Source organism: Gavia stellata, chromosome 18 (genome assembly GCF_030936135.1).
Source record: "Gavia stellata isolate bGavSte3 chromosome 18, bGavSte3.hap2, whole genome shotgun sequence".
Classification (NCBI taxonomy): domain Eukaryota; kingdom Metazoa; phylum Chordata; class Aves; order Gaviiformes; family Gaviidae; genus Gavia; species Gavia stellata.
The window spans coordinates 18,144,908-18,172,221 of NC_082611.1; the positions used below are offsets into that span (position 1 = coordinate 18,144,908).

The window sequence follows — 27,314 nt, forward strand, 5'->3', positions numbered from 1 at the left end:
GCAGCATCCTCCCCGCCCCGCAGCATCCCCCCCCGCCCCGCAGCATCCCCTCCGCCCCGCAGCATCCCCCCCCGCCCGCCCCCCCAGCGCTCCCCGGCTTCCAGGAGGGTTTTAGCGGGATACAGTGCTCCCGGTTCCAGCTCTGCCTGAAAAGGGGCTCTGGTAGGACTAAACACACCCCCACCCCCCCGCCCCAAAATGTGTAGGGTCAACCGTGACATCCCCCAGGAGTCAGGGGGCAGGTGGGGAGCAGCAGAGCTGGGAGCAGCCGGGGTGCTCCCCCAGCCCCGATGCGGCCAGGGGTGACGGGCACAGGGGTGGTGGGGCAGCCAAGGGGGCTGGGTGCCCCCTCCCCAGCCACCCTGCACCCCCCACCTTGCCCCAGCGCCTCCCGGGTGGTTTCTGGCTTTAGGGAGGGATCGGTGTGCGGAGGGTCACAGCTCCTTCCAGGTGCATCCTTCCTCGGGACCTGCAATCCCGCTCGGGAAGCCCGCGCCAGCGCTGCCCTTGCATGTGCTGGGGCACATTCCCCCCCAAAAAAAAGGGGGATCCCTGTTCCCGGGGGGGCCTGGGCACACAGGCGGCAAGAAGGCGATGAGATGCCCCTCCAGGCCCTCCTCTACAGCCTAAGAGGTTTTGCTCCCACATCCACAAGCACACACCAGTCGGCAATCAGGACCAGCTCTGGCCTTTTTATCCCAGGATTTTGTGTCCGTGTGGGATTAAAGCCCTGATTGTAGCTTCCCCACCAGCCCCAAATCCTCTGTTGATTTTCATTCTGGGGGCAAGTCAGTGCACACTGTGACCTATTGATCCCGATGCCCTGCGTACGGCCGATCGCCTCTGCTCCGGGGCAACTCGTCCCAGGCGCCCTTAGAGAGCGCAGAGCCCTCCGGCCGGTGAGACGTTCCTGCGCGGGTCCGGCTTCGCCTGCCCGGGGTGCTGGGTGGCTGCGGGTCCCGGCGGCAACAGCGCGAGGCAAGTGTGTGTGTGTTTGTGTGTTTGCAGGAGGGTATCCTCCATCCCGGTTCAGCATGGGTTGTCCTCCTGGCTGCTTTCAGGGGGTGAGAGGCAGTTTCCTCGGGAGGCTGAGCACATCGGCACGCAGCGGGGAGGCTGCTGGATGCTCTGCAGCACTGGGGTGGTTGGACTGTGCTCCCCGGCTTTGCCAACCGCTTCTCGGTGGTGAATTAGTCACCAGAAACCAGCTCGGCTGCGAGGCGAAACCCACAGCCGATGCCCTGCGGAGCCTTGACCCCGCCGCTCGGACCCTGCTACCACCCTGCACAACAGCCATGCTTTGCGCTTTCACGGCCTCGTCCAGCCAAGCGTCTTCAAGCCTTTGGCAAGCGGAGATGTATTTAACACGTTCGCAGGTGCCCATGGCTGTGCCGTAGCCCGATCTGGTGGTGCCGTGTCCCGGCGAGGGTGGCAAGGGTCCTGCCGGGATCGAGCTTCCCGCGGGGTGACACCGTGCAATGAGACTCCTACTCCCTCCGCTGCCGGGAGGGTGATGGGGTGAGGCTGGAGCAGCCCGGCAGCGGCAGCCCTCCCGCACCAGCCCCGAAACAGCCTGAATCGGGGCTGCTGGCCTGACCCCACACTGGCTGAGGCCGAGTTTCTGGGCTTTACCAGTCACCAGCCATGACGACTCCGTTTGAACTGTAACTGCGGTTACGGCTTTGTTTTCAGGGTGCTCAGCTTCAAGTTTTGCTTCCAAATAGATCCAGTTTGTGAGCATCCCTGTGCCACAGAGGCAGCCCTGCCCCGGCCAGGCAGCACCCACATCCCCGTGCTCCCTGCCCTGGGCAGCGTGGGCTGGCTCCGATCCCAAAACAAGGGGAGGCGAGGAGAGAGAAACCCAACCCACCTACTTTTATTTTACCGCGTGAAGTTCTGCGTGTCTTTTATCCGCTCTACAAACGCTGTCTGGTTTTCGTGCTTTTGTATCCCCACCAATATCTAGCGGCAACGCGTTCCCGGGTGCCCAGGGGACTGGTCACTCCTCTTCCAGCTTCCCCCCATGAGCCGTATGCATCCCAGAGCCCCCCTTGTTCTTAAACCCTTTGCGAAGGTGAGCAGAGGCTGGGTTTAGGGATGCAATGCCTTTGCCTACCAGAGGGTTTTTGCATTACATCTTCTCCTGCGCCAGCTCTGCACCCTTAATCCTCCTAATCTCCCCGCATCTCTGGCGTGGCTCATTTTTGTGTGCGAATGCCCTTGAGAGCCGCAAAATTGCAGCTGCTGGGTGAAACGCCGGGCGGTGAGAAACTCCGTCGTAGTGGAAAAACTGTGTCTTATGTAAACTGCCTGGGTATTTTGCCTTTACGTTGGCTTGGGATCAGAGGTGCTGTACAAAGCCGTATTGCACAGCGTGCTTTTGGGGACCTGCCGGGGGGCTGTGGTTTGGGGGTGCTGGCAGCTCTCGTACGAGCTCTGGTGCCTGCCCAAGGCACCGCACACCCCGTACTGAGGTTTCCTCCCCAGCTGGGGTCTGCCGGAGCCACAGCTCAGAGCTGAAACAGGAGAGGGAATTTTTTTGCGGTGTTTATTTTGCAAATGAGCCTTTCTGCAGCTTTACTGATGCAGCCGGTCCCCACTGCGCTCTGTGCCCCCCAGCTCTGGCTGCTGCCAGACCCGGTGCCCTCCGTGCCGGTACCCGACCCGGTGCCGCCGGCTCCTCTGAAGTCTCTTGAGCATCGAGAAGTAGGGGTGTCCCTGTGCTGGGGAGAGGGGTTTGGCCCTGTTGTGCCCGGGGAGCTGCCAAGCGGGGCCGGGCCCCACTGCAGGGCAGCCAGGAGCTTGTTGGGGGGGATGCCGAGCCCCAGGGGTGCACTGGGTGCCACTCACGGGGACCCCGGGAAGCTGGGCTCAGAGCTGGACCCACCGGGACCCCCCACCCAGCCACTCTCCCGTGACTCCTCTCCAGCCCTTAAAACACCCATCGAGGTCCTTCCACGGGGGTGAGCACCTCGACGGAGGCAGCGATGTGGCAATATTGACTTAACCTGGGTAAGAAGCTCTCAAGCCGCTACCACGGGAGAGGAGCAGGAGAAGAACATGTTTTATGCAACGAGATTGCATTTTCCTGGCAAGCCCTTCACCGGCACGGATCCCACACCCTGCCGAGCTCGCCCTGCTCCACCCTGCACCGTCCCCATCACCGCCGGCCGAGCCGACCCCACTGCCGAGAGGTGTGGGACGGGTGTCACAGCCGGGGTCTTGCTCCCTGCTGACACCTTCACCAAGGGCTTGGCTGTCCCGCCGTGCCCCACCCCATGCAAGCCCATCCTAATTCGGGAAGGCATCGGGGCTCGGTGGGTCAAGCCAGCCCCGAAAGGCACCGCGGCCCCGGCACGTCCTGCGGTGCCGAGGGATTTTGGGGACCCATCGCAGCAGAGGAGCTGGGCATGGGGATGCTCAGCCCTAGGGGTTTCCCAATGAGGAATTTTAGGATTTAGCTTTAGATGGGGGGGGTAGGAGCAAAAAAATTTGGAAATTTCTTCCAAAAGCTGAGACACTTTGTGGAACACAAACCAGCATGGGATCAGCCAAAATCTCATTTGTTTTCTGGGTGGGACTTTTTGACAGCCCTCCTTGGAGGGGCCAGCTGAACCGCTCACTCCCGTATCGGGGGTTTTCTGGCTGTCAGGGTGGGAAGGGAGTTCCCGCTCGCGGCCGGCGCAGCGCAGGAAAGCAGGGCACCGAAACACCTCCGCGCTGCTGCTTCCTTCTCGCCGGCTCCCACGTGCGCAGGAATGCAGCCGTGCTCGTTCCTAACTGGTCCTGCACTGGGCGAAACCTCCCTCAGCTCTGTTTAAGGCTGGTTTTGCTCCGAAATCAGCAGGAGCACGGCTGCTCCAGGTGCTCCGGCCCCATCCTGCAGTCCCTGTGAGCCCCGATAGCTTTAAACGGGTCTTGTGGGATGCGGTGGCTTGAAGGACCAAGCTCAGGGCTTCACCAGGCTGCTAGAAATAAATAAAATAAAAGTGCATTGCTCCCAAGCAGAGCCAAAGGCTGGGAAAGCTCCTGCCCCGGCAGGAGAGTGGCTTTTTTTCTGCTGCACTTGCTGGTTTGAGCCCAAGTGCCATCAAGGGAGTTAAATATTGAACAAACACTAAGCAAAAGCCATCGCTAACAGCCAAGCAAAACAAAGGCTGAGCAAGGCCGGTGCTCTGACTCATTTGGCATGAAAATGCAGCGTGGAATAAATTAATTTTCGGCTCTTCCTCATCCTCCCGGTGCGGTACGGAGGAGCCGCGTTGTCACCGGCGGTGCAGCTGAGCGCGCTGGTGTGGTGGCTTTGGGGTGCTGGTGCCACCCGTGCCAGGCTGGAGGCACCAAGCGGTGGCATGCACGGAGGGCATCGAGGAGGGATTGGGTGCTTCTGCACCAAACTGTGGGGGGATGGACAGAGGGGGACCCCCCCTCCTCGGCAGGTCCCTACCCTGTGTCCCCCAGCCACGGCTTTCAGAAAGGCACTGAGCACCGTACGATGGGGCTGGTGGCATCAGGATTTTAAGATCGTGATGCGCTCGCTGCATCCGAGGTGGTGGCAGCTGCTCTTTGTCCTTATTATCCTGTCTCATGAAGGGATGGAGAGGGGAGGGGGGGTCCCAGCTCCCCAGGAGGGACACCCAGGTGTCCCCTCTGCCTCCTGTGTGGCACAGTGCTGCAGCCCCGGCCACCCGTGCAGGAGCCCCGGCCTTGTGGGAGCTCGGAGGTGAGCCACGTCCCTCTGCAGCCCCGTACCATCGCGATGGTCCCGATGCCGAAGGGGGTCCCGATGCCCACAGGGAAGCATCACCCGTGGCTGAGATCCTGGCCGGGATGTCCCAAGGTAGAGTCCGCCCTGGTGCAGGCTCCCCAGGACCCATCGAGAGGGAGAAAAAGGTCGAGCCTCCATGGCAGGCTTTGGCCCATGATGTAAAGGCTGGGAATTTCCGGGGTGTAATGTTTGCATCTGTATAAATATGCAGATGGAGCGCACCCACTGGCAGCTGCCTCTGATGGGCGAGGGAGATAATGCCCTGCTTCCGCAAGTGCGGAAACTCTTGGAGGAAAGGGCAAGGCAGCACGTCCCTCCCTGGCACCTCTCCACGATTCACCCCACAAGCCCAGCTGGGGGGACGCTGGGACCCCCCAGGGCTGTGGGCAAGGGAGGACGCATCCGTGGGGCATCCCTGTGGGCTCCCGCTAGCTGCAGGGAGGGAGATGGAAATGATGCTCCAGGGCACCAGGCGCCTTGGTGGAGCTGGACCGCTGGCACCAGGGCAGGATCGGGGTGGCCTCGCCGTCCCTGTGGCCCCTGGACTCTGTCCTGCTCCGGAGCGGGGTGACACCGCCTTTGACAATTCCGACCGGTGAGACTGGGAGAGGCCGGCCCAGCCCCGAGCCGGCTGCGGCACCCCAGCACCCCTGATCCCGCCCGCTCTCAGCGGTTTCGGCAAACCCTGCTGCCCGTCCTCTCCCGGCAGCAGAAACCGATCCCGGGGCTCACACCCGGCACCGCCTGGCACCGGATTGCAACAGCCCTGGGAGTAGGTAGCTCTCCCCACACTGGCGTGGGGTACCGGCACCCCTTGGCAGGGCTGGGAAAGGTCGTGCCCCCCAAATGCACCCCAAATGCACCGTGGGGTGCCCCTAAGGAGAGGGGGCTGCCCAGCCAGGGATGCGTTGCAGGGAGCTGGCCTGGGGCAGGGTGTAAAGCAGAGCTGCACCCCTAAAGGTGCGTAGGGACGAAGCCCCGGCAGTGGCAGCTGTCCCGGGCGGACGGCTGTGCCTCCTCAGGGGACCTGTCACCGGGCTGGGAAGTGGCAGGTGGAAAGGATTTTGACACCGGCACATCCTGCACAGTCACTCGGAAAGGATGCTGAGCGGGATCAGCCTTAATTCGCCCCCTTCTCCCAGGCAGCTTCGTTAACGCCCAGCGAGCAGTGCCTGCGGGCTGTCACCCCGGGCACGGGCGCATCCTCCTGGGCGGCTGCCGGGTGCCGTGGTGCCCCGCGCCCGCCTGTCCCGGGTCCGCCCATCAGCCTCCTCCCTCCTCTTCATCACAGTGTGGGCGGCATGGGCCAGGGCGGCTGCATTGACCCCAAGGACCGAGGTCTCCCAATTCGTCTCCCGTGGGTGCTCGTGCCGTGGCTGGAGACACCACCGGCCACCACCGAGCCCCCAGAGACCCGCCGTGCCCAACGCCCGCGGGACGCCTCGGCTGGGGCAGCAGTGGCCGGGCAGATGGATCGTCACCATCTCCACCGTTTGGTGTTACCCCGAATTAGTCCCCAAGTATCCCAGTGTTACGTGGAGTGGGGGGGAGCGGTGGGCACAGGACCTGGCCCCTGGCGGGGCTGGTGGCTTTCCCGGGCCGTGTGGGACAGGGACAGACAGAAGCATCTCGTAATCCCCAAAACTCACCTACTCCCCAGCCGCCCCGGGGCTGGGCCCGTGGGACCATGCCTGGTGGGGAGAGGGAGAAATAAAATATGCATCGTGCAGCAGGTTGATGCTCATTTGTGTCTTTTCCATCACCCTGAATCAGGGACCTGTCTGCCCGTCCTGTTGCCTGCCCATCCCATACAGGGAAGCACGACGGGGCCAGCTGTGACTTCACCGCTCCGGGATAATTTACATGGATGAGCCCCCCCCCCGGCTTTGAACAGTTTCCACCTGCCCACCAGCGCTTGCTCCCAGAGCTTTCCTAATAGTCTAAAGGATCATTCGGATGCTCGGGTATGACCAGACGACCTTCAACAGGGGGGAAAAATACCCCAGGCGAGAATTGTGCCCCAACTTATATAAATAATTAGAAACGCCGAAGCCCGTTGGCAGCGGCTGGGGAGGAGGGAAGCAGTGTGTGTCGCCGCAGCCCGGGCTTAGCGCGGGTCGGTGACGCCTGCAATTGGCTTTAAATAGTTTGTTGTGGCAGGTTAACCATCGATTATAACCATCGTTAATGATTATAACTATCATTAACAGCCACTGCAAGTGCAAGGCGAGGCGGGGACCTCACTGGTAGGGGGGTGAAGGGGTCATCCTGCTAAAATAAATGCTCAGATTATTGAACAAAGGGCCGTGCCAGGCAGGGAGAACCCCCCGGCTGATGGCCGCGCACCGGTGATGGGATGCCTTTGCAGGGTGCTGTGGGGGTCCCGCGGTGGAGGTGCCATGCCCGGAGCAGCTCCAACCCCGGGGAGGAGCTCGGACCTGCCGGCTGGAATTAGCTGTACCACAGCATCCCTGGGCAGCGGCACAGCCGCTCTGTGCCCGGCCGGCACCGCAGAACTGGAGACATCGGCGGGGTTTAGCCGGGGGGAGCTGGGAGAGGGGCGATCACATGCTCGCCCGCCTGGGATTAGATGTGGCTGGCTGTGCCGGGTTGCCGTGTCGGGGAGCCGTGCTGGCTGCCGGCACTCTGAGCCCATGGCCCCGGGAAATGGGAGCCAGCCGCGGTGGCCCTAAGGGCTCGGCGGGGACGGGTGGCCCCGAATGATGTCCTACCTCCAGCCTTCTGGCCGGGACCTGGAGCATTTCGATGGGCTTTCTCTCATTTACTGGTAAGCAGGGCAGGATGCTACCATGCACTGGGAACAGGGCATCGCTCGGCATCTCGGATCCCGTCTTCGGGAGAAGCGTTAGCCCGTGGAGGGAGGATGCGTTCAGCAACGCCGCAGCTTTTTGTGGGGTTTAATTCAATTCATTTTGGTGGCTCCTCTCCGGAGGGCAGGGACTCGGGGGATCCCTCAGCATCCGAGCTCCCCTGGGAGGGGCAGCACACAGGTGAGGCTGATATCAGCCAAGGGTGGGGAAGGGGATTTATTTGGCAGGCAACAGCTGGGGAAGCACCCAAAGTCTCTGCAAGAAGTTGTGGGTGCTCTTGCTCCTGCTGCAGCCCCAGTGCTGGGCTCTCCCATCCAGCAAAACCAGCCTCCTCAAAGGGATGGTGTCAACCCTGTGCCGGTGCTCGGGGGGCAGGTGGGTGCAGAGCGGGGACCCCCATGTGGGTGCGGGGAAGGCAGTGGGCATGGTGGAGGGGACGGGAGGTGAAGGTGGGCGCTGGGTGGCTGCAGATGTCTATGTAGGGCAGAGAGAGCCGGCGGGAGCGCGGCTGTGGCCGGGGCCAGGGTTCAGAGCGTGCAGCTTTAGCCGATTAACTGGGGGTCAGTGGGCCGGATCCAGAGCTGGCGGGGGCCCGGCTCTTGGGGCCACCCTGAGGTTTGGCAGAGGCTTTCTGGGGCTGGCTGAGCCTGAGCGTCCCCCCGGGGGCTGAGAGCCCGGGGCACCCTGCAGTCACCGGGGACCATGGATGCTGCTGGGGCACGATCTATCGCCTGCTGAAGTAGGTCATTGGAGCGAGGGCTGGGGGGTGGCAGCACCCCATGGGGGTGCAGGCAGGCTGGTGAGGGCAGCACCCCGGGGCGACAGCTACTGTTACCCAAGAGGTTGGTTTGGGGTGCTACGTCGACGCTTCCCTGCGGCTTTTGGGTGCAGAAAAGGCAGAATGTGTTGCCCGTCAGAAGGAGGTAGTGCAGGACAGGCTCGACCTCGCCGGGTGCGTTTTGGGGAGCACTGCCAGGCTGGTGCCACTGATGGGTGTCGATGTTATGGGGCCACGGTGTGCATACCAGGGCTGGGGAAGTCAAGGCAGCACTACACCCCTGCCAGGCAGCATCAGCAGCCTCACCAGGGTCCTCTGGGCATCCCTGGCTCCGTGGAGCTGCTAAGCCCTGCTTCCCTGCACTTCCAAGACAAAAATGCTCAAAAACCACTTTCTACATCAGAAATCTGCTGATATATCGGGATTTGGGGTCGAAACCTCCCCCAGCTTTGCCTGCTGGGATGCGCTTTGTGCGGACAGAGAGCCCTGGCTGAGGGGCGGCCGGCTTTGTACCGGAGGACCAGCCCCCGCATGAAACGGGTGCCAGCTGTGCCGGCCGGCGTTTGGCTGTCTGGCGGCTCCACCGGGACGCAGCGGAGGGCGGCGAGCAGATGGCGGGGAGATAACACCTCCCCGGCGCTCCCATAAGTATGGCCCTGCTCGGCTGCTGATTAAAAGATTAATTTTAGGGTTTGAAATAGGAATTTAATAAATAAACATGAGCCGCCAGCGGGATCTCACCCAGCATCATTGGGGCACGGGGTGGCGATTGATGGGGTGCGTGGCCGGACTGGCAGCTCATCTCTAGGCAGCGGTTTCTGCCGGTGGTGATGCTGGTGTGACCCCACGGGCTCTCCTGTACAGCTTCGCTCCTCCGCAGAGTGGATGCTGGAGGCTGTAAGCAGGTTTTGCAATGGGGGCTTCTGTTCAGGAGCTTTGTCAGACCCAGTGGGAAATAAAAGAGCCCCGAAGGTGCCCATCGGTGCTGGGCAGGTCTCATGGCTGGTGGCCGGACCATGCTGCGCGTGTCCTGGGTGGGTGCGGACCCGCTGCTGGCTCCTCACTGGGCACGGCTAGGGTGCAAGACCAACCCGGCGCTCTCTCAATCCTCTTTGCATTATTATTGACGCTGTGATTATGGCTTGTGCCAGGGTCTGGGTTTGAGCATGGGATGTTCGCAGCTCAAGGACAGGTCAAAGCTCTTCCCAAGCCTCTGCGCCAGGCTCTGCCGCGCTCCCAGCTCGGTGGCACATTCTGAAAGCTTTCCCAAAAATACATTGTTTTCCTGTCTTTCCATACCCAGCCATCTCCCTCCCCTCCTTCTTTCCCTCTTCTTTCTTACAGATTCACTTGGTGAGTTCCCTGCTATCGTTCTTGTATTTTCCCTAATTGGGGAAATCAATTGATTTGCTGCTCCCCAGGGGATCCGTAGAGCCCGATCCCGAGGACAGCCTGGTGGCCCGGCCGGCAGAGCAGGGTCCGCAGCCCCCATCAGCAATCGTCCCCTGTTAATAAGTTTATAACCAGTCCAATCCCATAGCCCAGGGGATTTAGAAGGGCAGGTTTATAATCCTGTTAACCCTTCACAAGAGCTGATGCCCAAAACTGGGGCTGCAGCATAAGTCCCCAGGCAGAACAGCAGATCACCCACCTCATGGGAGGAGGAGGAGAGAGGAAGGCTTCCCTGCATGTGGTATGCCACTGCGCCTCAGTCCTGCTGGGGTGAAAATGAAGTGAGCTTGTTCAAGCTGTGATTGTATTTAAATCATGTTAATCCCCATCTCAAGTGGGTACATGGGAGGTCTGGGCTGGACCAGGTATTGGGGGACACTTACCTCGGCTGGGTATGGGGGTCTGGCATAAACACCTTTCCCAAAAACCGCTGGCAGACCAAGCCTGACCTTGCTTCCACTTGAAAGAGCCTCTCTTCCTAATTACTGCAGGCTAATTAAAGAGGCCCTTTTGCCTTTTCCTCAAGCAAAGCCTTTTAGAGCAGCGCAGGAAGAGCTGCGTGTCAATGGAGGGGTCCGTCCGTGGGAAAACACTCGTAACCCCTCTCCAAGCCCCAGCGGTCTGTGAGACCAGCTCTGCCAGGCAGGCACCTGCGGGCTGAGCTGCTTCTCACTGGGCGAGAAGCACCTCCAGAAAATGTTCCACCTCGGCTGACTCGATGCATATCTTTCAGGTGGGATTGGTTCCCTCCTGGAAGCCCTTGTCCCCACTGGGGTGTAGGTGACAGACAGCAGAGACCTGACTTTAGACCATGAAGGTTCATTGGGATAAGTCCCTCCTGCTGAAGAAATCCACTGGCTGAGGAGGATATTGGAAAATGGGATGAAGTTTAGAGGAAGGTGATAAAAGGGGCCGAAGAACGGAAAAGCCTGGCCAGCAGTGAGAGATGGCATCTCCACCTGCCCACGGGCTTGGTGGCCGGGTGGTGCTGGCTCATGGGGCAGATGCACTGGGAGAAGAGGGGTCTTACTCCTTAAAGAGTGAGGAGATGCATCCAGCCCATGGTGGAGACATCTTCCTTCAACAGATGGAGGGAGTAAGCGTTGGAAAACTGCCTTGGCTTTAAAACCTCCTCACCTCTCCATCTTTAGACTAACAAGCAGCCTTTGGTTCAGATGGGAGTCAACGGTGACCCACCACCACAAGGAGTGGGGAGATGAAATGGTCCCCAGGAGCCACCTTCTGACCTCTGTGGCCGGAGGAGACCCCTGCTTGGCTGCAGGGAGTGGAGCTGGGTCAGCGAGGAGGGGTGCTAGGGTGGGGTAGGGGTGCTATGGCCTCTTTGCAAGGAAGGGACACTGCAGAGATGAGGTGTGTGACAATGACCAGCGCCAGCCATCCACCTTGGGGAGGAGGGGATGGGTGTGCAACCACGCAGGCGGTGGTGGAAATATTGGCCCCTGGGCAGCCCCTCCGGTCCCCTGGGACCCCTGTCTTAGCCCCAGAAGAAGGGGATGAAGGACCCCCAAGGTCTGCGCAGCCATTGGGAGGAGGAAGGTGCCCATAGTGTGCGGAGACATCGGTGTGTGACCGCTGCCAGCCAGGCTCATGGGGATGAGCTTTCTCCATGAATGGTGTCATTGGGAAGAGGCAGGACCCTGGGCTTGGGGGAGCGGTGTCACCCCACCGGGGCCAGCACCACCACTTCATCTGCTACCACCCCTCTGCTTGCCTGCAGATGGGTGGCCGAGGAGCTGCTGATGCCCAGGGCTGGGGCAGAGGGCACCCGGAGCGGGTGCACGGAGCTGCTGGTCCCTGGGTGCTCCCCACAGTACCTGCCTGCTTTCTCCGCCAGTAATTTCGGCAGCGTGGTTTTGTTTGTTCCCTCTTCTGTTCAGACTTGTCTGTGAACGTCCCTGATCTTATGAGCTCATTTGAAGCAGCTCCATGGGTAATATTTATGAAAACGACGTGGGCTGCCCCGTGACTGTGGACAGTGTGCGGTTGCCTCCCAGCTCCACAGTAGCTGATTTATTTTGTTTGATTTATTATCAACACTTTGTAGCTGATCCTGTAAGCAATGCAATTGCATTTTCTATTTTCTAATCAGATGCAAATGCCTCTTCAGCCTACGCTAATTTTGTTTTGTCATGAAACAAATGTTGGGTCGTTATTAAGCAAGTGCTTGATGCCGCCTGGGCAGCCCTTTGCTCCCACCGCGGCTCCCGGTGGGATGTGGGCAGAGACCATAACGCAGTGCCCTGCCAAGGGTTGCACCCTCTCACCTCAAAACTTCTTATTGCCGCTTTCCGGAGCTGAAAGCCCTTGGACAGACCTCACCACTGCTGCAGGATGTCTTTCCACCTCTAATTCCCACCCACAGAAACCTGCTCAGACCCTGTTCCTCCGCTAAGCTGTGTGCAGAGGCTCCCTGCGGGCTCGGAGATGCTGCTGTCAGCACAACCCGCCCGTCCTCAGGTCTGGCATCCTTGTGCCGCTGCTTCACCAAGCTCAGGATCCTGCCTGGAGCCATGATTCGGTCCTGGCCCGGATGCCGTGGGAAGAGGAGAGGTGTGTGCTGCCCGGCGTGGTTCCAGCATGGGGTCTGGGGCCAAGTTACCTAGCAAAGGCTGCCCTGAGTCGGGCACGGGCACAGCGGAGCCAAACCTCAAAGGAGGCAGAAGACAGTCCAAGGAAGGAATGCAGAAGAGCTTTTTATCCACGGACAGGCTAAAGGCTGCTTCCCCAGAAGGTCCTTTGACCGACACATACAGGAGTGGTGGATGATAATGTAGCAGTGAATTGCATCTGCTCATGATTTTCTGTTGAATAGAAAAGAAACTCTCATCAATTTTGTTGCACCCCTACCTAAACCATTACTTTATATCTCTGATCTTAATGGTGCTTTCTAAAGCAAGAAGGCTGAAATCTCCTGCCCTGGGCACTGAAGGGAAGGGAGCTTCGAGGCAGCTCTCCCCTCAGGCAGCACGTGGCTTGGCTGGAGGCAGGGAGGGTTACGTAATTGTATTTAAGAGAAAATCCAAATTTAAAATGTGCTGCCGGGAAAACTCAGGGGGGAGAGAACCAGGAGAGAGCATCCTTCCCAAGGAGCCTGCAGACCTTCACGAAGGGATTGAAAACTAACACCCTGAAAGCCCAGGAGGTGGTCACTTCAAAGCCTGGAAGTCCAGAGGTGCTGTGGGTCCTGGGGCAAACAGCCCCGCTCAGGCACGGTGATACACGCTGCTCCTCTTCAACCGGGGAAGCAGTGGAGTTGTCTTCTTGGCTGTCCCACCAGCAGACAGATATCTCCTTTGCCATGCTGGTGACAGGTTTTTTTAGTTCTAGTTTCAGACAATGTAGCTTTTCCACCTGCCGAAGGAGCTCCATGGGCTGCACAAGCCTTCCAGATCTCTTTGGCATCAGTCAGTGCTGAAGGCTAAGTTGTATGAAAAGATTGGCTCCTGGGTTTTAGCCTCAACATTGGGGCTGAAATAATGGAGGAGACCGAAGGCTCTATTTCTCTGCTTGTATGGCTTTAACGCAACCTGGAGATGATCCTACCTGAGCAGACAGGCTGCAAAGAACTGTTTAACTGGGGAGAGCCCTCACTGAACCCCTCAATTTCAAATGAAAGTGTGTTTCACAAGAGATGAGCCTTGAGCAATGTCTTTCCAAGGAGTTTTGCATCTTCTGCTGGACATTTCTCTTCCCCCGTGTTGACCATGTGGTGCCAATGCTCCCAGTGACATTAAAGCAATGACCTCCACCTATTGCGGACCAGCTGTTCTCAGCACAGTTTGCTTGTAGTCTGTGTAGGAAAGGCAAGGGGAGACTTGAATGATGAGAAAAGTAACTTTACTGTTGGTTGCGCTTGTTGCAGCCATCCTCGTCCCCTCTTTTCTTTCTGAAACCCAGACGAATATCTTGGCACCATCTTCTCCACCTGCTTCCTCTTGGCAGTGGTGGAAGTCGGACGGTTTGGAGAAGGTGCGATGCCCTGGAGGACGAGGAGGCGGGATGGTGTGTAGGGCACAGCCAGCCCCAGGAACAGCCTGCTTTGCCTCCTTGCTCCTCAGCAGCAGCTCAGCGGGCTGCTGTGGGCTGAGCACTGCCGCAGCAGGCGCCGGTACGTAACCCGCTCCCTTTCTGGGCCTCTCCCCAGCGCTCCAGGTTTCTTTCTCTCCCACTTTCCCTTACGTGATCTCTTAGAAAAATGTACTGGAAATGCACCTGACTTGTGCTATATTTCGCTGTTGGCATTTTTTTTGCCTTATGGTCCTGCTGTAAGACTTATTTTGATTCCACTCATTGCTTCACCTGCCCCTGCTTATACAGGCTAGTGTTAAGTAAAGCTGACTGATACAGTTTCACTCAACTTCTTATATTAAAAACACTTTTTACAAGCAAAAATATCTTTTTACATAGAAAAAAAATCAATTTTTTCAATGAGTTTTCAAAGTCTTTTTTTCTAGCAGTCAACTGTAAGGTGGACATGCAAGTTAAGCACATGTTTATCTGCTGTCCAGCCCTGCGGTGTTAGTTTGTACTTAATTTCTGCTCCTTCCATTCACCCATTTATTTAAAAACTTAGTCTCGCCAGCGGTTCCCTGGGGTAAGAAGTCTGGGCTTTCCAGTTGGATTTACTCTGAGTTGCTCAGCTAGGCCCCAGCTCAGTAAAAAGCTTGAGCGTATGGCGTAACCCCTTTGCCAGTGGGATGTTTACCTTCAGCACCGGTTATACGTAGCAGGACTGGGACCCTCGGGCAGGTTATACGTGGCTTATAAATCCTTCCTGAATGTGATCCTGAGTTTTAAAACACTAAAAAACTTCTGAAGCTATTTTGCTGAAACATTTTCTAAATAAGACAGATGTTAATCGGCAGGAGGAGCATCATCGTCCGATGCTTTTGCCAGGGTCAGTCCGTGTTTTGGAGGATGAAGTCGGGGATCTGAGGGTTTGGAGATAAACTTGGAAGCTGAGCCCTGCTCCTCTTCCCTGAGGACCTCTTTGGTTCGATTTTCATTTACTTCACCACCTCACAGACAAATGTGTGGTTTATTGCAACATCTCGCCTGGCCGGTATGAAGCATCGGCGCATGGGAAGGGTGAACGTGGCTCCAGGCGCAGCTGGCAGTGGTTGGTGGGACCATGGTTGGACTGCTGAAGGATTTGGATTTGAAGGTGCTGAGTGCCCAAGCCCCAAACAAACACGTGTCTGCTTAATGTTGAGTGTGGAAATTGTTCCCTGAGATGCAGAAACCAGGAATTACTGAATTGCCAGGCAGGGAAATTGTCCCATTTGCCTGCGTGTTTTGGGTTGGGCTGGCCTGGCTCTAGCGAGCTCTCCTGCAGCCCCTCTGAAGCTGGTCGGAGAGGTCACCTTGTCCTATTGACGTTGCCTCTGGCGCTTGTGCCATCCCTTCCCTTCAGCAGCACTGATCTGTTCCAGCCAAGGCTCTGGCCCATGACTCAAAGGGGTAATTCTGTGAATGAATTTATTAGCAGAGTCTCGAAGGACCTCAGAAGGTTGTACACTGAATTTTGGTGGTGGGATTGTCTCTTATTGTGACCGGGATGATTATTAGAGGACTTGGCATATGATCATTAGTGTAACCGGCAGGAGGCTGGTGGGTAAGGGCTGCTCGGGCATCCGTTTACAGGTGAGCTGCCAAAAAGGCCACCCCGAGGTGGGCACGGTGCTGAGGCACTCCTACCCCTCAAGGAGCTGTGCCTTTAGGGGATGGTGAGCACACATGTCCTGCACCGAACGCTGCCCTCCATCCCTGGAGGGGCTGCTCCCAAAGACACGCAATAGGATGCATCCAAATAATTACCCCGTTGTGTAAATGATGAGTGTGACAGCCTGCTGGGGGGGCTGGCGGAGCTCCCACCCCGCTTGTTTGGGAAGGCGCTTGTGATGGGCCCTGTTGGCTTTGGCTTGCGTAAGCTTTAATCTAAAGTTGGAGATGTTTTTAGCGGATCTGTGTTAATGTTGGGTGGAATTAACATGGATACGGGGAGACCACGTGACCCCCTCCAACCTCCCTCCCTTTTTTTTTTCCCCATCGTTTTAACGGATTCCTGCCAAATCGGAGTGGCTGGCACCCAGCAGGGCTGGGCTGCCGCCGCCAGCAAGATGCCCGCCGTCTCTGTCCTTTACAAGGGAGCCATCATCATCAGCAGGTAATCCCCCTGCAGCTGGGGCAGGAATCGGGGAGGGGGCATGGGGCTGTCCTGGGGGTCCCAGTGGCCACCTCTAGCCAAGGGGTATCTGCTGTGGCTTCTCTAGGACCAGGGTTCGGTGGCAGAGATGGCTTGCGTGCAGCAGAAAGAGCTGAGGACATCATCACTGGTGCCTGTTGTTGGGTTTCTTGCGTCTCTAGCATTAGCGAAGCCTGCTTCTGCTCCGCCGTTCGTGCATCAAATCGGGGATAAAAGTTGATCGTATCAAGTAGGCATCTGCTTTACCGAAACCTCCGTCCTTATGTCGCGTTTCAGCCCGGTTTGAGCTATTTCTGTTTCCTCGTGGTGGAGTTGCCTCGGCGATTTACTCAAAATACTCTGAAAATCCTGGATGGTAAATTGAACCCCTCTGGGCCCAGGGCTGCTCTGGCTTCCTCGGATGCCTTCAAGCTCTGTTTTCTGACAGCCAGATGTGGCCAGTTGTTTGTCCAGTCTCTTGAATACATGAAACATTGCAAGAATATCAAGGGAGGGTTGTTTTTAATGAGGATAAAAAGCTTCCAGTCCGAATCTCAGAGGTGGGTGTTACTGGCTTTGCAGAATAGCTTGATATTTTGAGAGGTATTTTGGATGCCTGAAAAGAGAAGTTCCTGAGGTTTATTCCTCTCCTGCGTCCTGCTGGACTCGGAGGAGCCTGTTGTGCCCCACGGCATTGTCCCTCCTCAGCTGTATCCAGATTTGGGATCCTATATTGATTCAGAAACTTCTTTTCTCTTGTCACTTAAATGCTGGGAAGTGAAGTGTTTTGGGAGCCCCACATCCCTGGTTTCTCACCCGACACGCCTGGCTCTGGGTTTCTCAGATCAAGGTCCGCCCATCCTCAGGTCCACCCATCCTCACGGGGAGTGACCACAACGGGCCACCCAAGCAGGAGAAGCGCCAATGGTCCCAGGTTTGGAGTTCGGGGTCCCCAGCCAGGGCAAAGTGGAGCTGAGCGCTTTCGGTGTCTTTTATTTGGGATGCCCACCTTGTCAGAGGGTGTTTAGGGGGAGACTATGGGGCGGTTGGGAGAGTTACTTGGCATGGGGGGAACTCAGGTGTACGATGCTCTTGCACCCACTTTGGCTTGCGATGAGAAGCTCCCACCCTCGACCTGGCGAGGCAGGGACTTGAAGCGGCTCGGCAGATCTTGCCATCCCCCTTTCCCAGAGCCCCTGCCAGAGGGATGGAGACTGCCTGCCTTACAAAACCCGGGGAGCAGATCATGCCCGGCTGTCTTCATTACAGGCTGTCTGTATTTGTGAAACTGGTTTATTCCCAGAACATTGGTCCGAGCTCTGATCTCATTTCCCGGGAGCTGGACAGCTGTCCAGCCCCGTTAATCTGGGGTAATGAATCACAGACATGTCCATCAGATTTGCTGGGTGGGGAGGGTGGTGTCCAGCCCTGCACATATTCTCTCATTTATCTGTATAAACTTTGGGGGGGGAGGTGGAAGGGGGGTTGCTTTTTCCCAGCATGGGCTTAATACGCGAGGCCGTGTCTCTCAACCTGCGTGTCTACGTCGTTCCGTGGGCAACGTCCTGGGCGGTGGGAAGGATGTACATATTGGTTGGGCACCTGTGCATCTGTTTATTTTAGCCCGTGAAAGAAAGATGCTTCTCTTCTTTCTGCCAGGACGCTCATGGGACCATACGGGATGGATCGAACCGTGCACTGCTTTGATTTCTACGACTGTGCAAATGGGCTGGGTGAGTACTGAACCTCTGCAAGGGACATCAGGGTGGGCTGGGGCAGCTTGAACATCCCCCTGGTCCCCAGCGCCCATGTTGTGGTGTGCCTCCCTACGTGAAGTTTGATGTCTCACAGAAATACCGGCTCTTGTGCCTGTCCGTGTTGAGCATCTGATAGCACCTTTTGCAGCTGAAAGGTTAAAATAAGGTCAAAATCCCGACTAATTCCCTGCTGACGGTGAGCAGCCGCAGCGCTGAGAGCTGTGCAGGAGTCTGGGGCCAGAGCCCCTCCCCTGAGCAGGACAAGGGGGAAAAAAGCCTTTTTACAATTTTCTGAATTAATTAAATTAAAACTTAAAATAATAAAAAAAATTAAACTAAAAAAAATTTAAAAACAATAAAATAATAAATAAAATCCCAAGCATTCCCCAGCTGCCTGCCGGCTGCCCCTGCCCCGCTGCAGGCAGGGCCCCCCCGGGACGCCACCCTGACCGGCAATACAGGGCGTTGCAGCTCTCCTGGGAACGGGGCTGTATAAGTTGTTTTTGGAAAGTTTGGCCCACGGGTAAGGGTATGAGCACCGTGCGAGTCAGACGTCCTTCCACGGTGCTCTGAACATCAAAGCATGGAAGAGAAGGGAAAAGAGATGGTCATATCCATCAGAACGTGAGAAATAGCCACAGGTTCATGAAACTCAGCTCGAAAGGATGCGGTATAGCATCTCATCTGACCTCTGTGTATCCAGCGGCATAAATACTGGTGCTCTTTCATGGACTTTATAAAAAATTGCAATCCTGCATCAGGATTTCTTGCGGTCCACCACGCAGTCTCCTCCATAATTTTGAACTGCGAGTGCAGCCCGTCATCCCGCAGAGCAGCTGCGGGCCCCTTGGTAAGGTCCCTGGGTGACCATTTGGGGACCCCTCCTGAGAAGTCAAACTCACCAGAGAAACAAGGTTGGGCTTCCTGAGACCTGAGATTAATTATAGATTCATTATTGGCTGCTTCCGGCTCTTGGGTACCAGGGCTTTCTGCCATGAAAGAAAGGCTTTGCTTATTCTTCTCCTGGTCTTCTGTTCATGATGTTCACAGGAGCTCAGAGAAATGTCTTTGCTCAGTGAATATGATATTTTAATCTCCAGAGGTGGATTTGGTTGAGTTGATGGGATTTTAGCTGTTGGGTTAGATTAGCTCGTTAAAGGAGGAGACCTGGAAAAGCCTGACCGGGCGGATGCTGACCTCTGGAAGAGGTGCACAGATGTTACAGCTCACTGCCAGCCACTTTGCTGGGTCCCAGTACTCCTCCTTTCCCCCCATCTATGGCCACGGGGTCTTTGCAGGGTCTTGCTGATGCTCTACAGGCTCTTGTGATGTGTTGCTTTCTTCGTCCTCTCTTGTGAAGCTTGAAACACCCAAGACAAGCGGTCGTCCTCCAGAGATCATCCCTCTCTGGCTGAGGATCACGCAGTGCTTGCAGGAGCCCCGTGTCTGCCATAGGTGTAGCTGCTCAGAATATGTTTTTTGGGGAAAAAAAAAGGTGCCTTTGTGAGTTTCTTATGTTCAGATGCGGGTGTTATTCCAGCAGAGTTTCTTTAGGGCAGCATTGGTGCCGGCGTGGCAGGTCAGCGTTTGGCCCCGGGTCTGTTGCTCTGTGGCTTTAGGTGAAAACCCACATGTGAACCTCAGCAGAAGTTCAAAGGGGTTTCCTGGCGGCTCCTAAAACCTGAACTTTGAATTAAAGAATAGCCATCAAAGGGAAGGGCTGATTAAGAAGCATTTCTCAGAAACACCAAGATCCCATTATCTTGACCTTCATCTTCTTAGGACAGGGCAGTGTGTGATTCACCTCCAATCTGTCCCTTCCTCCAGACAGAAAAAGCTGGCCGGGGCTGCAAGATCAACAGAGGGATTAAGGGAAATGTAATTGAACATTGCTAGCTTAGGCGCAAAGCGGGTGGCCTCTCTCCCTGCGGACCGCTGGGAGCGCAGCACGGCGGCCGGTGGGGTCAAGATGCCCCGGAGATGATTACAGTTGGGCTAAACAACCAGATTAGCCAGGACACCCCTTGACCCATGGTACAGAGCTGCACGGCAAGCCAGGAACAGGTGAGATTATAGCCCGAGAAGTTGAGAACTGCGACAGTGACGTTAGTGGGAGTGGGATTAGGTGCACCAGAGAAGCTCGAGGGTCTTGAAGAAGTTTATAGGACCGCTAAGGATCTCAAGAAAACGCTGTCTTGGTTAGTCTAACCTGTATGCCCACCTGGAGTTTCCCCTTAAATATTTATTCTGCAAAAAGAGAAAATACTGGGTACATGGGCATCGGCTCCAGGACCTTTGCCAGAAAGGAAAGATTAAAGCGAGAGATCTAAAATAGGCTAGATTATCTGGCCCTAAGTATGACTTAATAAGCATTATACCGGGACTTCGATGCTGTGATAATTAAAGAGCCGTTATTTACCTACACTGGGTCCCAAATATACATTTGCATTTATAAAATATGAAGACTCTCAGGAATGCTACCACCACAATCTTTGATGATTCGAGTTTGTTGCAATCAGTCCTGGGCTGTCCAGTGGCTGCCATGGTCTGAGCCCTGGCAGGGGTGAGCCCTTCCTCCTCCTCCTCCTCCTGCTCCTCCTCCTCCCTGCTGTGGTGGGGTCTCCCCAGTGCGTGTCTCGGGGGGCAGGACCGGCATCCACGGTGCCTCCACGGCAAGGTGATGGGTGAGAAGGCAGCGCAGGCAGAGCCTGGTAGAACCAGGCTGGTTTGCCAACAAGGGAGTTAAAAGTCAGGGTTTTTTCCTCCCACTGTCAAAGTCTGAGTGTCTGGGAGCAATACTGTGAGTAATCGCCGATTTTAATAACAAGATCGGATTTTCTCCTGACATTGTTTGGGATAAAGGAGGATTTGTAGATACTTCAGCTATATTAAGCCATTATTACAATTGATTCGCAAACACAAAAGTGAAATGAGTCATTATTGATTTGATACCTCAGCAGAGGAGCCTGGCGCAAGCAGGTCCCGTTGGGCTGCTGGGTGATGCTACGACTGTGCCTCTTCTGAGATGCAGATTTTTACACGATTTGTCCAATGCGTTTTATCATTCCTAATTACTTCATGTTCCAGTGCGAAGAAAGACGTAGGATGACTTCTTGAGTCATCACCTTGGCTTAAGCCAGACTTCCAGTGTCGTCCCCGCCCAGGGGAACCGACTGGGCTTTGCCTCTGCAGGACCCCCCCATGCCAGGGGTATCCCAAACCCATCCCAAGCGCGAGCCTGCTCCCCACGGTCTCTCTGCCAGCTGGTGGCAAAGCCCACCAGCAGCCACCCCAGCCCGGTCAGGAGCTGAGAAGCTTTCCCGCTGAGCATCCTTGGTGATGAGCAGGTTTTACCTTCTGTCAGCAGGCTTTGGGGCTGCAGCATCTCTTCCCCGCTTTGGTCCACAGGTGCCTGACCTGCCCCCATCCCTCGATGAGGCCCTCAGAGATACCTCTTTGGGGCAATATTTCAAATTTTAGTGAATTTCTTAAAAAAATGCAACGGAGAACAACACTGGTGCCTCCTCCTGAGGTGTTTTGCCGTAAGTTCCCACTGCCATCGGTAAAACAGCTTCTCCCACCCAGGGGCTTGTATGGTTTAATGCATCAAGCCCAGAGAATGAACTCCAGCATGTGGACGGGGATGGGGTTTTGTGCTTGGGAGAAGCAGCAATTGGTGCATACGGGAATGAAGTGAAAAATTGTAATAAATCTGGTTTTAATCACAATTTTCCTGTAAGGTGGCTTGAGAGACAAGGTCTTTCCCTAGAGGTAGCTGAAAACTGTGAGGGTCTTTAGAGCAGCGCTTGGGTTATAAAAGAAAGGGAACTAGGGATGGAAAGAGTGCCGTTGTTCCGAGTAATCCCGATCCAGGGTCCACTCCTCTTCCCTCCCGCTCGTTTCAAAAAGGATTCTTGTGTTTTGGGGAAGAAGCTATGCTCCGGTCCCCTGGAGGGAGGTGTTTCTCGCATGGGGTCACTTCATGCACCCCAGGACCCCACCAAGGCTCGGAGCAGCACAGCAGCCAGAGGATGAAGCTGGCTTCACACTGGCAGTGCCCCTCTCTGCAGTGCCGCCTGTCCTCAGCATGCCCTCCTGCCCAGAGCAGCAAAATGCCTGACCAGCGGCTCTTGGGGAGGATTTGGTAATTAAAGCCAGGCTTTTTAATCCTTCTGTCCACAGCCTGGATCTTTGAAGCAGGACTTAATGAGCCCTGGACAAATAAGTCTCTTGAGCCTTTTCCAGCCAACAAGCTTACGCACGCCGGCAGGGACAGGTCCCATGGCTGGAGAGGTGACCATGCAGAGCACGAGCCCTTTGACAAGGTGCTACAGGGCACCCAAGCCACGCTGCCGTGGCGAGGGGGTTTCAGGGCCACACCAAAGGTCATCTCTGCACCCTGGCTCCTGCCTCTGGGCTGCTTCTCCCGGGTCCAAATGCTGATAAAAGGCGGCTGCTCTTGGGGCTGCTCCTGATGCTCAGCTCTGCTGTCGGTGGCAGCTTCAAAGGCTGCGGTGGAGATGCTGCTGGAGCCTGGCAGGCAGGAGAGCTTGCAGCGGGGATGTTCTCACCACTGTATTGAACCTGGGGCTTGTCCAGATGTTGCACCTCGAAGGGGGTCTCCTGGGGGAAACACTTGGCCCCAGTAATATTTCCTATGACAAGTCTTAGCAGAGACGTGAGCACAGGCTGAGGTATCCACGGCAGAATTGGATCCTTTCCCATCAGTGATGAACTTGGACCTGTTGGAGCGGGTCCAGAGGAGGCCACAAAAATGATCGGGGGCTGGAGCACCTCTCCTATGGGGAAAGGCTGAGAGAGTGGGGGTTGTTCAGCCTGGAGAAGAAAAGGCTCCGGGGAGACCTTATTGTGGCCTTTCAGTACTTAAAGGGGCTTATACGAAAGATGGGGACAGACTTTTTAGCAGGGCCTGTAGCGATAGGACAAGGGGTGATGGTTTTAAACTAAAAGAGGGGAGATTCAGCCCAGATTTAAGGAAGAAATTTTTTTATGCTGGGGGTGGTGAAACACTGGCACAGGTTGCCCAGAGGTGGTAGATGCTCCATCCCTGGAAACATTCAAGGTCAGGTTGGACGGGGCTCTGAGCAACCTGGTCTAGTTGAAGATGTCCCTGCTGATGGCAGGGGGTTGGACTAGATGGCCTTGAAAGGTTCCTTCCAACCCAAACCGTTCTGTAATTCTATCAACGTGGGGTTGGGGAAGGTGGGCGCCCCTTGCCTATGCCTTTCTCGGAAGCTTTGTCTCCATAGCTATTGCTCCGAGCAGGTGCTATCAGGTGCCTTTAGCCTTTGTGTTGTGTCAGCGGCCGCATCCTGTTGCTTCTGCTGCCGCTTGTGTAGTGCAGGGGATACATGGGGCTTTCCACAAATGGTTTTTAAAAGGGGTGTCAGGCGGTGCCTGGGAGCTGTGCCGGAGGCTGCATCCCTCTGAGACAGCCCATGGAAACCGATTCTTCTGCCTTTGTGTCATGGGCACTTCTTTTCCTCCAGGTATTAAAGTAATCGGTGGCATCAAGGAACTCACCGGAGAAGAATATGGAGTTTATGTCAAGAGGATCCTTCCAGGGGGTGTTGCTTATGTGGATGGTGAGTTAAACATGGTGCGGAATACTGCAAAGTCTGAGAAAAGCCAAAATCCAGTGTATTTATTTTATACGTTGCCTTATCCGACATTCCAGGTGCTTCCTCCCAGATTTTCCAGTAGTGGGGGTATTTTTTTAGTGTGGCAATCATTGTGACATCCAATGGCAGCCTTGTCTAGGCTTCCCAGCATATGTACGATTGCTTCGTGTCTTTAAAGCAAGATCCATCTCTGCCACACAAAGAACTTCACTTTGCTGCCTGTCCTTTCCCCCGTGCCACTGACTGCCTGCAGCCCTAAAAAGACCTGAGATCCTTTTGCAAATTCAGCTCTGCTCTGGGCCACTGATTTCATTCTGAGTATCTTCAAATAAGTAGGTATCAGGCAGGGGTCTGCAGAGTTCACCTTTTATAACTTAAGCCAAAAAGATTTTTTTTTTTTTCAAATGTTACAACATCATTTTTCCATCTAATAAAGAAAAATAAATCCAGAACAGGTGGAAGTGCCACTCGTGGTTTTCTACCTGACCTCAAACTGAATTAAGTAAAAGCTTTATTGCATTTTTTGGTATTTACTTTCGTAACTTCCTACAGCAGAGGAAGTGCTGCGACGATGGCGTGGGTTGTTCAGGGAGGTTGCAGAAACTTCATCTATGGATGCCTTGAAAAACAGGTTGGATGAGCATCTCAGGAGCGACCTATGCATATTTCATCCTGTCTCTGAGCAAAGGGAGGAACTGCCCAACCTCTCCCAGTCCCTTCAAGCTGTATTTTCTGCAGTTTCTATCCATTAGTTTTCTCTTCTAGGGCGCCTGCAGCCAGGAGACCAGATCCTGGAGGTCAATGGAGATTCCTTAATTGGGGTTACAAGCGAGAGGTACCATATCCAAACGGAAATTTTGCCTTCCTGTTGCTTTTGTGCAATTCTGTGAAGTGGTTTAGGTTGCAGGTTGCACGGAGGACACCAGGGCATCGCTTTGTCTGTGCTCTGACGCAGCCAGCGCTGCTCCTGAGAGCCAACTTGGGAATTATTGAACGAAAAGTTTCTATATAAAAACAGACCTGTGAACCCAAACCGTATTTGTGAAATATTCAGATATTTCCTCAAAATACTGGGTTTTTAACAGCTCCTGGCACCCCCAGTCCATCTGCTGCAGCTTCCCAGCAAGCCTCGCAGCTCCCAGCGCCGGAGATCAGCCAGTGCCTAAGCCCGACAGCGCTGCTCTGCGCGGGGGATTCCCTCCGGAGCTGCAATCCAGCCCCTCAGCTCCTTGCCAAGAAACTAATTAACTGATCCAGAGGAGTACCGCACTTTTGGGCACCCCTTTTCCATTAAACGTGGTGCTAGCCCGCTGCTGCCCTGCATTTCTGCATGGCGTGCTTAGGCTGAGTGGATGCTCGGGAAAGCGGCAGAAGGAGCTTCTCCTGCTCCCAAACCCCCGGAGCGGCTGGGTTTGATGAAGGAGGTCCCCGAGGACATCTCCGCAGCTGCGGGGAGGCTGTGTCTGGCCCCCGGCACACTGCCCTGACTCCCACGGGGACGCGTGTATTTTGAGCCAGAAAGTGGCCATCCTCGGGATGGAAACTTCCCAAGGGAGGAGATGTTCTGGGAGGTATTTGCTCGCCACCACAAGCATCTTCTGGGTCTGCTTTGTTATCGGGGACTTCTAATTTAGTGCAGAAGTGGGAAAATCAGGCTGTGACTTGGCTGCCCTCCGGCCCTGCTGCCAGGACAGGGATGGGCCTGCTCCACAGGCGTCCAGCCGAAAAAGGTCACTTGGCTGCTGATGGGGTTTGCCCGGGCCATGGGTCTCTGCCCAGTTTGCCGTGAGCTTTGACACATGGCTGGGTGAGCTCGGTGGAGCGCTGCTGCGAGCCGGCATTGACTCGTTGCGCTCCTTATCTCACAGGGCTGTGGACATCCTGAGGACGGCGTCGGCCACCAGCCACATGCGCCTTCTGATAGCCCGCGATGACAACGCCAGGTAAGGGGTGTCATCTCCCGCTGGAAGGGGGATCACGGCACTCGTTGGCACTGTAGCTGGACTGCCTTCGAGCTAACCAGGCTCAAAGCCCGTGGTGAAGACGGAGGTGGCCGAGGGGCTTTGATAACTGTACACCGGTGGGAACGATCTGGAGATGTAATGGGAAGGGAAGCAAAGCTGGTGGCTCCCAGCTGCAGACCTGGCTCCAGCCCAGCCTGTGCCAGCTCTGCAGGGCATCCTGGCATCGAGCAGATTTCCGCAGGCGTTTCCTCATCACGGACCAGGGCAGGTCCCGCCTCGGCTGTAGGGTGGCACAGGCTCCTTCAGCTCTGCTGTGTGATGCTGAGCTGCCTATGGCTTATCACGTCCTGCACGGAGCTTTGGATGAAGACACGGAGGGACAGCAGAATCTTCCCTTTCCTTTCCAGTTAGACGTGTTAAGGTCTTCCTGCCCCAGAAGATTCCTCCTTCCCAGGGAGGATGGGCAGTTTCTCCCTGAAACCTCTCCCCTTGCTGCTCCCTGGGAAACCTTGCTTTCTCTACAGAGGCTTGGAGGATTCAAAAGGGAAAGGAAAGACATCAGCTTTGTCTTGGCTGGATTTAAGCCAAGTGTGGGACAATGACGGTGTCATGAGAGAGGGCAGGGTTGTGGAAATCAAGGTATGGGATTAGTGGGGTCTTTGCTTGCATCCCCAGGGAGATCCGGCACAATGTGCTGGCGCATCCTCTCCCTTGAATAGAAACACAGGTCTGGAAACTTGAGGTGCAGCAGGAACCACCGAACTGGGAGTGGGTTTAGGCAGAGCGCGGCTGTGGGCAGGCGGGCTGGTGGAGCCGAGGCTTTGCACTGCGTGCGGGCGGCTGAAGATCACAGAGTCCTTCGCTCAACGTACCTGCGTCCCGTTAGCGTCGGAGATGATGGTTTCATTCCTTATCCATCAGCAGCTGTGGAGCGTTAGTGCCTTAGCAGAATAGTGAGAGTGCCGTAATGACAGGGATGAGACTCATTTTGACACGGTAATATACTGGTGGAAGAATTATTTGCTATTAATGACGGACTGCTTTTTACTTACGCTCTTCCGGTGAAAATAACGTGTCAAATTATTCTATTAACTGCAAGTCCTTCGGCAGCTGCTGAGGAAGCATTGGGTGAAGTGAGCAGTTCACCAGAGCTACACTCAGGAGTCTGACCCGCTTTTGGTCTGAGTAAGGATGCACAGGATGAGCTGCTGTGCCGCAGTGGTCCCGCACTTGCCTTAGGGGTGGAAGCGGCAGTGGGCATCTCGCGCTGTCCCCTCTGGGTGGCTGTCACCGGGGCTGGTCCCCAGCAGGAGGGACGAGCAGCTCCCTCCGTCCAGCAGCAGTAGGGTTTGCTCAGGGAAACGCTTCATTTCTCAGCCAGAGCCCCCAAAGCAGGTTTTCCGCCTTCACCCATGCTGATCTGTTCCAAGCTGTTCAGGCGTCTCAATGTGCCTCCTAATATCTTAAATCGCAGCAGATGTTTCTTAAAACGTACGCACGCGTGGCTTTGTCGGCAGCTCCAGCTCCTTGGTGCATCTGTCGGCAGTCCCCGACCGCCCTGCGGAGGAGCTGCTTGAGAACCGACCGAGGGGGACTGGGAGGGCAATGAAACTTTAAGCAATTTATTTGGCCTCCGTTTGCTCTTGGTTATCTGTTAAATCTGCAAAAGGTTAGCCGGCGGGAGGGTGGGGAAGTAATCAGTTTATTTATTTTATTTTTTTTAAAAGATTTGCAGAGATTTCACTTACATAATCATCTCGCAAACTGTTTAATACATGAATACATATCTCCAGGATTAAGGGCTGTGGAAACAGGGGAAGGATTTTTCTGCTTTCTACTTTTTTTTTTCCTTCTTAGTTTTGTCTTTATTTTATTGATGCCCTATTATCTTTCAAATCTGTTCCTGAGCACAGGCGA

At 55.7% G+C, this 27,314-nt stretch overlaps 1 protein-coding gene across 1 annotated transcript in view; it reads left to right on the forward strand.

Moving 5' to 3' along the window:
- Positions 1 to 7,488: 7,488 nt before the first annotated feature.
- The window catches only part of LOC132318642 (syntaxin-binding protein 4-like), a 44,474-nt gene continuing 24,648 nt past the window's right edge, over positions 7,489 to 27,314 (forward strand). Inside the window, exons 1-5 of the mRNA XM_059826598.1 lie at positions 7,489 to 7,556; positions 17,694 to 17,767; positions 23,302 to 23,397; positions 24,199 to 24,268; positions 25,302 to 25,376. Of these exons, the coding sequence (XP_059682581.1) occupies positions 7,489 to 7,556; positions 17,694 to 17,767; positions 23,302 to 23,397; positions 24,199 to 24,268; positions 25,302 to 25,376 (383 nt within the window). The remainder of the gene's footprint in view (positions 7,557 to 17,693; positions 17,768 to 23,301; positions 23,398 to 24,198; positions 24,269 to 25,301; positions 25,377 to 27,314) is intronic.